The sequence below is a fragment of the Takifugu rubripes genome, chromosome 7, assembly GCF_901000725.2.
Source record: "Takifugu rubripes chromosome 7, fTakRub1.2, whole genome shotgun sequence".
NCBI classification, from domain to species: domain Eukaryota; kingdom Metazoa; phylum Chordata; class Actinopteri; order Tetraodontiformes; family Tetraodontidae; genus Takifugu; species Takifugu rubripes.
Genome location: NC_042291.1, coordinates 4,524,720 through 4,537,714, shown reverse-complemented (window position 1 = coordinate 4,537,714; position 12,995 = coordinate 4,524,720). Strand labels below are relative to the sequence as shown.

The 12,995-nt window shown below is 48.4% G+C and overlaps 4 protein-coding genes across 5 annotated transcripts in view; 2 read left to right on the top strand and 2 right to left on the bottom strand.

The window, feature by feature from the left end:
* Nucleotides 1-497, bottom strand: part of dcst1 (DC-STAMP domain containing 1) — a 6,453-nt gene extending 5,956 nt beyond the window's left edge. The window contains exon 1 of the mRNA XM_003965761.3: nt 1-497. This exon is cut by the window's left edge and continues 217 nt beyond it. The gene's annotated coding sequence lies outside the window, so the exon portion shown is untranslated.
* Nucleotides 498-806: 309 nt separating this feature from the next.
* On the top strand, nt 807-4,178 carry LOC115250342 (uncharacterized). Its single transcript, XM_029838519.1, has 3 exons — nt 807-966; nt 2,962-3,090; nt 3,487-4,178. Exons 1-3 carry the CDS (start codon nt 955-957, stop codon nt 3,655-3,657), a joined length of 312 nt encoding a protein of 103 aa, XP_029694379.1. The 5' UTR covers nt 807-954; the 3' UTR covers nt 3,658-4,178.
* Nucleotides 4,179-4,873: 695 nt separating this feature from the next.
* On the bottom strand, nt 4,874-10,186 carry plin6 (perilipin 6). 2 transcript variants are annotated; one of them, XM_029839202.1, is made up of 9 exons: nt 9,605-9,629; nt 8,700-9,532; nt 7,952-7,982; nt 7,507-7,705; nt 7,182-7,264; nt 6,872-7,109; nt 6,544-6,725; nt 5,788-6,054; nt 4,874-5,657 (listed from the first exon to the last, which is right to left on the bottom strand). In XM_029839202.1, exons 2-9 carry the CDS (start codon nt 8,702-8,704, stop codon nt 5,253-5,255), a joined length of 1,410 nt encoding a protein of 469 aa, XP_029695062.1. In that variant the 5' UTR covers nt 8,705-9,532; nt 9,605-9,629; the 3' UTR covers nt 4,874-5,252. The 2 variants fall into 2 exon arrangements, with proteins under 2 accessions (XP_029695062.1, XP_003965836.2); XM_003965787.2 differs by lacking the exons at nt 8,700-9,532; nt 9,605-9,629 and adding an exon at nt 9,779-10,186.
* On the top strand, nt 9,802-12,542 carry LOC101061110 (membrane-spanning 4-domains subfamily A member 4A). The gene is made up of 7 exons (XM_003965786.3): nt 9,802-9,942; nt 10,182-10,433; nt 10,526-10,627; nt 10,709-10,765; nt 11,500-11,685; nt 11,828-11,947; nt 12,352-12,542. The coding sequence occupies exons 2-7, from the start codon at nt 10,218-10,220 to the stop codon at nt 12,436-12,438; spliced, it is 768 nt and encodes a 255-aa protein (XP_003965835.2). The 5' UTR covers nt 9,802-9,942; nt 10,182-10,217; the 3' UTR covers nt 12,439-12,542.
* Nucleotides 12,543-12,995: the final 453 nt, after the last annotated feature.

Sequence of the window (12,995 nt, the reverse complement as noted above, 5' to 3'; positions counted from 1 at the left end):
CCGGGTTTTTGCCTAACAGCTGATCTGGAAATGTTGTTTCTATTTGTGTCCGTGGTGCCTAACTAGAGTTAATTGATACCAGTAGAGCAGTTGTAAGACAACATGACACAGTTGCAATATCGCCTTCAACCAATGGCTCTTTGATGCTTTGATCTTATTGGATTGAGGGCAGGTGGTGATGAATCAAGATGTCCCTCCATGACAATAGAATGAGAATGAGAAAAAAGAAACAGGATGAGGACAACAACTACCAAGAGCAACCACAAAAAGCAACTGTGGACGAGAACAAAAAACTATCAAAGGCGAGAACAAAAAAAAACGACAGGACGACACAAAACTATCAAGGACGAGGACAAAAAACTGCTGAGGACAAGGACAAAAATATCAAGGACGAGAACAATAAACTACTGAGGACGAGGGTCTTTCTGGGTCTGTTTCTGAGTCAGGGGGTTTCAGGAAGGTTCTGTGGGTGGATCCCCACATTCCCACCTGGTCTCCCTCAGCAGATTCCTCTGATGTTCTCCTGTTTCAGGATGTTGAAGAAAGCATTTGAATGGTTCTAGTGGTTCCCAGTAAGACCACTTGTTCTTTCTACTGTTTCTGTCCTCAGGTGTAAAACCTGAAGAAACTGGTTATACAGGTCAGTGCGCGCGCATAGTGAGAGAGAGAAACAGCAAAGGACAAACAAGAGACGTTAACGTCACACCACGCACGCACGCCCTGGAACAGCTATCATTAGTGTGTGTGGGTGTGTGTGTGTGTGTGCGTGTGTGTGTGTGTGTGCGTGTGTGGGTGTGTGTGTGTGTGTGCGTGTGTGTGTGTGTGTGTGCGTGTGTGTGTGTGGGTGTGCGTGTGCAGTGGGTGGACTCTTTACTCCGTGCAGGAACACTGGGATCCGCGGTCAGTCTCTGTCTCCTCTCCTTCGCTGCAGCGTTCTTCCTCTTTTCTGCACAGATGGCGACTAAGGTGAGACTAACTGGATGTTGACTGGGCGAACTGGGTAAACTGGGTGCGGGATTGTGAATCGGTTTTTAGAAAAAAGAGTCCTTTGATTGTCCGCGGCAGAACTCGATTAAAGTCCAAACGTCGGCTGTAAAAGTTGAGTCTTCTCATTTGTCTGATAATCTCAATCAGGAGGGTGTGAAATCTGAACAGGTGTGAACTAATGTGTTTTTCCTGCTTCTTGTTTGAGGAACACACTTTTATAATTTCTTAAACGATCGAATTAAAGAAAACTGCGGGAAAGCCGACACGCCTTTGGCAAACAGGAAGTACTCTTATTTTGAAATAAGGATTCAGGATTGGCGCGTGCCCTCATGAATGAAGTCTGTTTGTCCAATTAACGTCTTCCAGTGGTTTTTGTTTATTTTTTAATAGAGCACCTGGAAGTGCTTTTCACTTTTATGCCAGCTGACTACGCCCATATAGATGGCGCCACTGAGTGACAATAGCAATGAGGTTCAACAGCGAAACCATTCATATATTTTTTTTTTTTACGGCCTGGCTGGCGCGAAATGAAAAGGTTTTACAGCAGTCAGCCAGCAGGGGGAGACAGAGGAGCCAGTGGCCTTTGACCAACTGTTATCAGTTTATCAAAAAGTTCCTCTTTCCGTGCAGTTATGTGCGCGTTTGTTGTCCATCATTGACAAAGAAGAAGGAAACAGAAGACAAACCAAAATGTGAGATGTGCACCAACATCCAGATTCTGGGTGTCAGCTGACCATCATCCCGCTAGGTTACTTTGATTGGTCCACTGGTGTGTTTACAGTCAACATTAATGTCGCCAATAATGGCAGCAAGGCTCTGTTAGCTCTTAGCTGTGGTAACAGCTAACACTAGCGATAATGCTGTCCAAACATATCAGATGTGTTTGCGGGCTTGTGAAGTGACGAGGGCTTGATCTGCAGCCACCGCCCTCTTTCACAACAGGTCCTCAGAGAGCAGCATGGCCTGATCGCTTTCAGCTGTTTAACTGTTCACATTGACTCTGGAGCGGCCTGAGGCGCAGCCAAAATGCAGCTGCTGCAGCTCCCGCCTGCGCCACGTCCTGGTCACGTGACTGAAGGCTGAATTTCTGTGTTTGGGTGCTCAGTCCTGGGGCGGAACTCTGAAACAGATGTTCTGGACAGCTTTGAGGACATTTTGGACTTGTTTCTGAACAAAGACTCTGCTGGCAGTTTGGACGCCATCTCCCCTCTTACAAAGTCAACATTGCTGGGTCGACTAATGTCAACGTGGTTCTGGTAAACACCACAAAATCATTAATAAAGATCTGCTTCAGATCTTTAATGCCAAAGATGTTGGCGGGTCAACAATCTGGGGAACATGATGTCCTGTTCTTATATAATCAAATTACTGACATTTGCTAACACTTGCTAAATCCGTTCTTATGAGCATTCACGTTTTAAATCGAATGCAAACTTATTAGTCACCGAGCCGACTCCTTTATGCTTCAACGACTGAAGAATAACTTCTGAACCTGCTTTCAAGGATCAGTTTTACTGGGGTTTTCACCTGTAAGCCCCTCCCCCACGGGTGCCATTAGGTCAAAAACATTTGAGCACGTTTTGGAGGTTTATCATGCTGCAACCACATTTATGTGGCTCCTAAAATGTCAAACTTCATTTGAAATCCTGGTTAAAGAGAATTCTGGGAGTTGTAGTCGGTGCCACTGAGGCTGTTGTGTTGCTGGTGCGACTACCCCGTCATATTATGTGCATGTAGGTTCCTTTCAGCGCGGCCTGCTGGGACATTCCTGAGATTCCAGCTGTTTTTTACAGTCATCTGGTGGTTGAAACAATCAGAGCTACTGTGATGTGAAAAGAACTTCAGGTTTCTGTTGGGGAAGAGACGCCATTGTATGATTGACCCTGTTGTTCGGTGAGACTGGACAATTGCTGGTTGCCGTGGCGACCGAGCCAGTTGTTGTACCTGACCTGCTGTCTGTTGTTGCTCTGTCAGTACTCAGAGTTGGAGCTGGCCATCAACGCTTTGGTCACAGAGTTTCACAAGGCTGCAGATGATGGACCCACCATGACCACCACCCAGTTCCAGACCATGGTGTCCAAGCAGTTGCCAGTAGTGGCAAAGGTACCAGAAGCTCCTCCCCCTGACCAGTACTGTTGTGCTCTTGGAAAATAAAAATTCTGTTTCGCACTTTGACAGCTAATGTTCCTTCTTGTTCCCTCGTCTTCTGGCTGTTTGGACCTTCTGCACCTGTCACCCATGAAAATGTTTTGGTGGTTCTGGACATTTATAATCTGAACAGTTGCTGTGATCATAAAAATAGATTCTGAAAATCTCTTTAGTGAGTAGAACGCTACCACAGCAACACAGTCATTGTGTCGTGACCAGTCAACAGACAAGAGCAACCAAACCAGCCACCAAGTTCACGGCTGAAGAGAAAACAGCAGTTTTAAACAGTTTAATGAGCAGATGAGTGTTGGCACGTCTCGGCTTACCCCCACTTCCTGTTTGCTGTTGCAGTCGGCGGAGAACGAGGAGGCTTTGGGCCAGCTTCTCCAGAAGATGGGTGTGCAGAACGGTCAGAACATTTCCTTTGAGAACTTCTGGGCACTGATCAACAATCAGGCCACCCAGATGTTTGGTTCTACACACAAAGAGAAGAACACCAAGTGCGGCTGCCTGCAGCAATGAGCGATGGTGGCCCCTCCGACCATCACGGGGGCAACGGGGGCAACGCTGGGGGAGGCGTTTCAGCAGTACGGAGGAGAACTTGGGTCACCGATGGACGATTCTGCTTTACAGACAACACTACACATCTGCTCTAAGCTTTATTAATTCATAATTCTAAACCAAAACATGTGAGTCAGAGTCTGAACCATCAGGCCCAAATCCTCCTCCGTCCTGCTGAGGTCCTAAAGGTGTGAAGCCGTTACAGTCTGGTGTGAAGAGGAGCAAAGACCTCCACGTTCCTGAGTGAAACAGACAGAGGAAGTGGTTTCAGTCCACCTCCGCACACAGACAGACGTAACGGCCTGTTTACTTTTCTAACATTTCAAATAAACGACTGCATGAATCCCTAATGTGATAACAAGTCTTCTTCCTCAAGTGTAGCTCTTCTCATCGATTGTTCTCATACTAACGCGTCAGTTTCTAATGTTGACCCTCTGAGACTTCATGTTGAATAAATAGTTCTCTGATTTTGATACCACAAACTGGTTCTTCTGTTCTCATTAAGTCCACATCTCGGCTTCCGAGGAGTAAACCAGCGCCAACCTAACCTAAGGTCAGAGCTTCTCCTCATGATGGAAGAGGAGGATCTGAGGGTGTTGGAGCAGATCAGAACGGGCCTTTTAAAAACATATTTTTGTTTATGAAATGAGATCAGCTTTATCTTCTCTTCTTCAATCTTTATTAATAGCATCTGTTACAATCAGAATTGTTTCTAGGCGCTTTCCAGAATCCCAGGGCCTGACCCCAAACAAGCAACAACAGCAAGGAAAAGCTTCCCTTTAACAGGAAGAAACCTTGAGCAGGCCCAGGCTCATGGAGGGGGATCTAAATGCAAGTTCTTCTCTTGCTCTTCCACTTGTGCTGATCAATACTTTAGTGATCCGAAATCATTTTCACATTCACCAGAGTTCAGTCCAGGAGAGGATGAAGGTGTGAAGAGAATTTCCCCTCCTCTTCCTTCAAATGGGTGAAACTTGGTGTTCCCTGATCATCAGCTAACCTTTAAGAATGAACTAAAGGTGATCATCAGCGCCGCCTACAGGCAACAGCTGAATTTCAGTTGGGACCGTGGAACAGAGGAGCGTTGTGCACAGATGTGGGCAGGGTGGAGAAAGCTTTATTGGAACATGTCTGACACAGAGTTTCTACACAAGACAACCGATTAATATTGATGCTACCTTTTTAGAGGCTTCTACTCATGTCCAGACAATCAACACTGTAAAAGAACATTCTGAAGCCTTCATCACATCTCAGGACTCTTCATCACAGGTAACTGGTAACATGCTCCAACCGCCCAGGTAGGTCGACAGCATGTCTACAGTTCCGTGACGATGCGCTCAGTCTGCAGGCCGAACAGAAGCTCCGTCGCTACGGTGCATTCTTGTGGAGTAAAACTTAAGAGAGGAATGAGTCTGTCTGACTTACATGTTTTATCAGCTGTTTTCTGGTTTGGTTGGTGAATGTGAAGCACAAGCTAATGCCAGCTTAAAAAAAAGATTAGGGGGTGGCTTCGCTTGGTCAAGGATCAAGTCAGATTTGAGGAGTCAGCCTGGCCTTTAGTGAAGGGCGGCTGCTATGTCGTTGACAGCATTTTCGGTGGAGTTAGGACTCAGATACTCAAAGGCTTTCTGGCTCTGAGACACGAACTGCTTGAGCGGGGTTAGCAGCAGCTCGGTGGTGGATGGGCGCCGTTGGGTGCTGACACTGTCGGAAGGGGAGGACACGCTCTCCACCTCCGGGGAATCCTTCAGGCTGGAGCGGCGGCCATTAGGGGGATCGGGGCTGTGAGGGGCCCCGGATCCTCGAGTGGTGCGGAAATGCAGGCTCCGGCGGCGGCGAGGCCGGCCATCCATCGCCTTCAGAAACAGACTGTTAGCTGACCTTCGGTGAGACGAGTTGTCAGACATGAAGTCATCCTGGTTCAGGAAGTCCTCAACTTCCTGATCCGAGGGTCGCTGAAGCTGTGCACAGAGACGATCGTGATGATTGAAATACGTCATTATTTATTACCGTTATCGGCTTCTTCTTTTCATCTACTTGTGTGTTAGTGTTCCAGTTGTCGTAGACCTGGTTGCGTGTGTGGTTCCTCACCATGTTGTAAAGTGGCGTAGTGTTGATGACCAGCTGCAAGAGCATCTTAAAGAGTTCCCGCAAGTCTCGCAAAAGCTGCTGGGTCTGAGCTGGTAGGTCTCTGATCTGACGCACAGGACGCCACTCAGCCAGAACCATGGCTTGGCTACGAATACCGTTCAGCGCCGTCTCCCGAACACTCTCCACACGGTAGACCATGGCCACCAGGAGGTTCCGGATGCGCTGCAGGAGCTCATTGACGAGCTCCAAAACCAGACCCAGACCAACCTGCAGGGAACATGTGAATACATGAAACTGGTACCAGGGCCGGGTAGAGTCCCCCAGGGTTTCTGTCAGAACCTGATTTGCCCTGAGAACTAGAACTGTGCAGAACCACTCAGACAAAGGAGCTGGAAGTCTGGATAAGCTCCTGACACATTAGTTTGTTCTTCGTTGTTAACAGATCCATTTTGACTCCACATATTGGCTTGATTTTGGGGGGGTGTCCCTGCTGGGCACTTGTGGGTCAGCCACTATTTGGGACCTGGACAGAACACACGCGTCTACTGTGATTCTCTCTCATATTTGGATTGGCCTCAGTGTTGAGTGGCAGCGTTGTGAATCTCTCCTGACCTGGGGAGGCACCACGTCCCCCTGGCGGTCAGGTAGTGTAGGAGAGGGCTATTATACTGTAACATCTAGAGGTAAAAGGTGGTACTGCAGGTCAACATTGGCTGAGGTTAAGTGTTAGCAACTTCACTTAAGCAATTGTCTCACCGCGTTGGCGGCGTCTCCCAGCATCTTGGTGGCTCTTTGCAGCTGCTCTCTGATCTTCATCAGGTTATGGTAAAGCTGTAGACTCAAGTTGAGCAGCAGACTGCGAACCCTAGTCCATAAACTGGGCTCATCATCCTCATCTTCATCCTCATACTCCTGGACTTTCATCTCCCACTCCCGACCTGAAACCCAACAGATCAAACATGGAGAAATGAGGCTGTCTGTGTTGTTGACTGTCTGCCAGAGGTGCGTCAAGCACATCTGGGGTTAGCAGCTTCACAGAGGTCTGGATCACTGGAAAACCACACATTTGCTGCTCTGTACTCACGCAGTGTTGGGGGAAGGGGCAGATAGTAAGCGGTAGCTTCCTCCACGCGACTCAGGACGTCATCCAGTCCTGACGAGGCAGCGCGACCCATCTGACTGTCCTGCACCTGCTGCGCAACGGTCCGGACAGCATCTGCGAGCCGCTCAAGCTGATCCAGAGCACCATCCACATTGTCCATCAGCCACAGCTGCACGTCGTCCAGTGTCAGGACCAGGGAGTCCTTCAGGTGACCCACCACCTGCTCTCACAACAACAGATCAATGAAGCTTGAAGGTCAGGACTTGAAGAAAAGCTGGGGAAAGGATCGAACCTCCTCTGTTGACTGGTTCAGGATTGGGAAGGTTTTCTCCAGACGGTCGAGACCGATGAGGGCAAAACTGTTGGCGACCTCAACTGAGAGATGGGGTGCAGACAGAAAGACAAACAGGGGTGAGGAGAGTGAGACAGAGAGAGGGGGAGGGAGGGAGGCCGAGGGAGAAAGGGGAGGAGAGAGAGGTGACCTGTAAAACAACTAAATCATACTTTATGAAGTCACGGTTGTGGAAATACGGGAAGTGCAGAACATCTGGTCTGGTGCCTCATCTGCCGATGAACAGATTAGCAGTGTTAGCATTAGCTGTACCAGCTCTACATACTCTGAGGCTCCAGACTCTGCAGGAGGGGCGTGGCTTGTCTCATGGCAACTTGAGAGATTTGGCGTACACTGATCTCAGCCACTCCTCCCACCAGACCCAGGAGAGGGTAGCGACCTTTGACATCAGAGTATGCCGCCATCATGTTCTGTAAAGCAGAGCGAACCAGGGGCAGGTGGGAGGCTCTGAGCATGGCACTGGTCTGAAAAACAGAACAAGTGTCACATAAAAATAAATCGGTCCATTACACCAATGACCATGTGATGACACACAGACGGAGCCCTGAAAGCTGGCCCCGCCCTCTTTTTCAGGTGTGTCAGAGGATTCAGGTAGGTTAATGACAGCAGCTGGCAAAGAAGTGCTGATGTTTGTGATGCGACTCATTTAGTTCCTGGAAATATCAGAGTGGCGTCTGAGAGTAACTGGATTAGCATCCAGATGGGCTCACCTCATGGTCAGACATCTCGCCTCCACTGGATCTGTGGACAGACAAGAGGACAGACGAGCATCATGGGGGGCAGCATGAGGCAGTCAGCTGCTAGCGCTCACAATGCAGCGCCTGTTCAGCCGCAGCCGCATTAAAATCAGCTCCGTGTCGAGGCCAGAACACGTGTCCTAAACTAATGTCTGTGTCCAGGCCCAGCCCGTCACCTCCACCGTTTTGATCACAATAAAGAAGCAATAATTTGGCTTTTCTACTGCTCAGAATGGCACCGTTCCCAAGAGGGAGCCTTGTGGGGCTCCTGGCCACCATCTGCTGGAAGCAATATTAGCTTTGTGTGGTGGCCTGTTTGGACATCGGCTGGTTCCCTTCTGACTGGGTGTGGTTCATCTCCAGATGCTCTTGCAGCTGGTGTGTCAAGAACAAACATGGGTTCGAACCATCTGCGGAAATTCACAAGACATGTGCAGCACCTGAAGTCCCACGCTGGTTTAATAGCCACTCAGATGTCCCCGTGCACAAGATTCACCTTTACGGGGATCCAAAGGTCCAGAAGGGACCAGAAGCCAGAACCTTTGGTTAGGGACCTCCTCTCTGATGGGAGCTACCCACGTGAGAATCATCTACCAAAGCCCAAAGATTCTGTTTTTGAAGCTAACGAACCAGAACCAGAAGCAAATTGAAATCAGTGAGTCATCAGTAGTGAATGAGTGGTTCCCAGTTGGGTGTCCCGGCTGGAATTAGGAAGTCTTACCCCATCCAAGAGCGTCAGGTAGCGAGGAAGCGGGTCAGCAAGTGGCTCGACAATGGCGAAGAACGGTTCTGATGTGCTGAGAAACAGCCTGGACAGTTTTTGTGGCTGAATCAAGCAGCCTGATTGGACGAAGCTGCGTTACGTCACTGTTGATATGATTTGAACTTTGAATCAGCCTGATTATGTCTCAGAGTTGAACCGATCGATTAAGAAACACTGAAGTCATTTAGATGAAGAAGCGCTCAGTGTTCTGCTGAGGGCTTGTTATAAAATTCTTCTCATCATGATCCTTTACCAAAACTTATCTAATTATCCCTGTCAGAGTCTGTCAAGCTGCAGGTTGTAACTCTACTCTGGGACAATAGAAAAGTTAGCATGCTAATAGCTAACAGAGGTCATAACGACAGCGGAGTGGCATCACCGCGGTGGCTGCAGCACCGGTGCTGAGACTGATGGACTCCACGCCGGGCCGTTGCAGAGTCAAGTTTGCAAGGCGTGACCCTCCGGCTCTGCCTCCTCACATCTCAGCGAAGCTTCTCTGTGACACGTTCTGACTCCAGCTCGCTGGAAGGCTTCTGCAGCTGGTCTCAGCATTTAGCACTTCTAGCCGCACATTCTGGTCTTGCTGGACAGTTAATTTATAAAGTTCTGTTCCTTTACTGAGAGAGAACCTCAGAGGTGCATCAGATTGATGCAAAGCATCATGGGACTCACACATCAGTGCAGGGGAGCGCCTGACCTTCTTCTGTTGGGTCTGACCTTCTCTGCTGAGCTGGAGCCTCCTCCAGAAATGAGTTCACTCTGTTCCAAGAAGCTGCATGTAATTCTCCTTCCTGAAAAGCCCCAAGTCAGAGCCATCATGTGACACAGACAATCGGACTGCCTGTCTGAAGGGCTTTGCTCACGTCTGAAGCTCTGACGCCACTCACGCCTCCTCCAGACCACAGCAGCCCTGATGTCAGAGAACAGCTCTTTGGAGGTAATTTCTCCAGTTGTCACCCAGTAAAACACACACACACACACACACACACACACACACACACACACATACGAACTCACGCATTTACACACATACTCACAAACACGTATACACGCACGCGGTGTAACACGCTACAACACGCGCGCGCATCATTGAAGCCTCCCCTACACACTCTCGGTCAGATTTCCGATTTTACGGAGAGACCGTGAAGGCAACACTTGGTCAGTACTTCCGCTTTTCTTCGGGGAGCTGCGCAACAGTCAGGTAAAGAGCGAAATGGTCTTCAAAACGCCCAAATAAACAAAGCTAAACACATCTACCATCGTCTGAAGATTTAGATTAACAACTTTTTCACAGCTCTGCCTGGTCACGTGTTAAAGGTTTTCAGCTGTTATGTGGCAGACATTTGTAATTTTCCTCACTGCTAGTGGAGTTTAAATGATATTTTACTAATTGTCTTTGATCAAAGAGGAAGTTTCTAATCTATCATTGTTGTTTGGTAGAACTTCCGTGGTATTTTTCCATTTGGCCGGCCCACGATGTCGACATCCCTCACTAAGGTGGGGGGCGTAGTGGTCATCACGCAAGTCATCCCGCAGGATGAAGCCTCCATCCCGCTTCACAGTGTTCCGGGCGGCGCACAGGCCACGCCCACCACCGCACCGACCACACCCCCAGCCCGACGTCTTCTGCCCCCCACCAAGTTGGATGAATTAAGTGCATCCTTTCTTCAGGGGGGGCCTCAGGGTCTTGGGGTGAGTTTCTTGGGTCATTGTTTGGGATGGTGGCACCCCTGACAGCTGTGCCCCTGCATCCATGGTGCTGTAACGGAGTTTGTGTGTTTCAGGTGGTTCAGATCATCGTGGGGGTTTTATGTGTTCTGTTCAGTCTGAGAGCCGCCTACTCGCCGCTCCTGGTCCTTCACGCTCCTCTGTGCCTCACCGTCACTGTCAGTATCCCTCACGTTCAGGTGGCTAAGCTCTGGTTGGTGGTTCTGCCCGCATCCTCACTCTTGTCTCCTTATGCTCAGTTTGTGGTTTCAGGCTCTCTGACTTTGGCAACACTGAAGAAAACGTCAGCGTCTTTGGTGAGTTTTTACCTGTAATGGTACATTAATGTTCTCTTCCAGGTCAGTACTCCTGACAGTGCTAGCTGGTATGGCATGAGTGTTAGCTTCTCCATCAGGCCAATGATGACTTGTCCATGTCATCTTTAATTAATTCAGCAAATGTCTTCAAATCACTTTGAACTGGCCAGAGGATCCAAACGTGCTGACATATTTTTGACATAACGTTTCTCAGCTAAGTCTTTGTGACAAATCTTCATAAACTTTAGCCTGTGTGTTAGCATAGATCAATCAATCAATCAATCAATCTTTATTTATATAGCGTCTGTCAATCAAAATGGTTTCTAGGCGCTTTCCAGAATCCCAGGGCCTGACCCCCCCAACAAGCAACAGTGGCAAGGAAAAACTCCCCTTTAACAGGAAGAAACCTTGAGCAGGACCAGGCTCATGTAGGGGGACCCTCCTGCTGATGGGGGGCTGGGTAGAGAGGGAGGAGAAGGGGGAGGACAGGTAGAGGATAGAATAGGTAGAGATCAGGGAAATACATTAATTATAACAAAGTGCTGGTGTAAGAGTTGAGTGGGTCAGCAGGGTCGGAGGTCAGTAGGTCAGCATACAGCTATAAAGGTGGTGATACCATTAGTTGGATGGTGGGGGAGAAGCAGAGAAACTAGACAAGAAATAACATGATAGATGAGGCATTAACCAGGTTGAAGCTCATGAACTTATTCTGATGCTGTCTTTTCTGGGTCCAGGTCTGGGCCAGTATTGTGTCAAACATCATCAGCGTGCTGGTGGGCGTAGGGGGCGTGGCCTATCTGTGCTTCCTGATAGCTATATACCAGCCTGCTTACATTTTCTGTGACGATGAAACCTGGGGGGACGTAACTCCTACAGAGGAGGAGAGGAACAGATGCTTGGGGAGGATCAAAATACTTGATGTAAGTCAGTCAGAATTCACGTCTTTTCAGAGGACGATGGTGGACTGTTTAAAAATGTGTCATGAATTTAAACAAATTTTCTTCTGTGAGTATCAACTCTAACTGTGGTAGAGGAAGTCTTTTTAATGTTGCTTTGTTTTAGGCATCAGAATATGGATCTTTAGGCCTCCTCGTGGTTCTCCTGGTTCTGCAGGTCTGCGTATCCATCACCGTCTCCTTTTTCTCTGCTCGGGCCATCAGACGCCACGGACGCACCGTCACAGTACGCCAACCTTAACTTCATTTATCATCAGGTTTACGCAACAGTCCTAAACCTTGTCCGATGCTAACACCAATCTTAGCTTCTCCAATCAGCGGTGGCCATTTGATTTTATCTTATGACCTGATGTTGTTAGCTACAGCAAACATGTGACTGTTTGTATCATCAGCAGATTTCAACAACGTTAAGGCCGTCAACAAACAAAGCTAATCGCTTTTATATCCCCAAAAATAGACCAGTTACAGCAACTTAGTGCATACCATGAGCCCTCACCGCAGGCGAATGTTGGTGTTAGCCTCTTCAGTCAGCATTTGTCTTTTAGCAGCGTTAGCTTCTCCAGTAGATCAGTTGCTACATGGATGACATCATTCAGTACTTGAGATTTTCTTTTGAACTTTGACCTCCAGGAAGTCTTTGATGATGTTCGCCCCCTGCTTGATGCCATGGCAGCAGCCCCCGACAACAGTGTTGCCCCAGCTGTATCGCCTAGATGAAGAAGTCTCCATCCGTTCTCCAAAGCCCACATAAGCGGAAGAACGAACTGGTCATTAATCCTTAACTATTACATTAGGTGTCAGTAAAAATGAATGAATTTGAATGTGTGAGACAAATTTGTCTTTTTTAACCCTTGGATAGACCAGAGTCCCGAGTTCTGACATCATTCTCAAACCAGAACTAAGATGAGAGCACGCCATTGATGCAGTCCATACAGCACATAAGATTAATGATAACCAAATTCAGATAACAGCAACGCCCAAGCCAAAGAGCCACAATCAAGCAAATCTGCGTTTTCACCACACAGTCGTCTTTCATCACTGAGATTTTTGCAGCAAAAGTCTGTCCTTAGCTGTGCTGGTGTGTCTGTCGCTGCACCTGTGTGTTAATGTTGGTCTGAATGTGTGTGATGTTGCCACTCGGTGCACCAGTTAGTGACACTGGGACGCTGCATCCCCATCACACCGATCCAGGCCAAGAATAGCACAGATAGACAGAACATCCAGTGACCCCCCCAGGACCAAAGTTGTCCATCCCCTGGACAACCACCATCCCA

Coding starts and splice junctions, on each gene's coding strand:
- LOC101061110 (XM_003965786.3), top strand. CDS start 10,218: ATGTCGACATCCCTCACTAAGGTGGGGGGCGTAGTGGTCATCACGCAA. Junction 10,434..10,525: donor GGGGGCCTCAGGGTCTTGGG/GTGAGTTTCTTG, acceptor TGTGTGTTTCAG/GTGGTTCAGATCATCGTGGG. Junction 11,948..12,351: donor GCCACGGACGCACCGTCACA/GTACGCCAACCT, acceptor TTTGACCTCCAG/GAAGTCTTTGATGATGTTCG.
- plin6 (XM_003965787.2), bottom strand. CDS start 9,831: ATGATGCGCGCGCGTGTTGTAGCGTGTTACACCGCGTGCGTGTATACG. Junction 7,265..7,506: donor GCAGAGTCTGGAGCCTCAGA/GTATGTAGAGCT, acceptor CCCATCTCTCAG/TTGAGGTCGCCAACAGTTTT. Junction 6,055..6,543: donor TGGGAGACGCCGCCAACGCG/GTGAGACAATTG, acceptor TGTTCCCTGCAG/GTTGGTCTGGGTCTGGTTTT.
- LOC115250342 (XM_029838519.1), top strand. Junction 3,091..3,486: donor AGTTGCCAGTAGTGGCAAAG/GTACCAGAAGCT, acceptor TTGCTGTTGCAG/TCGGCGGAGAACGAGGAGGC.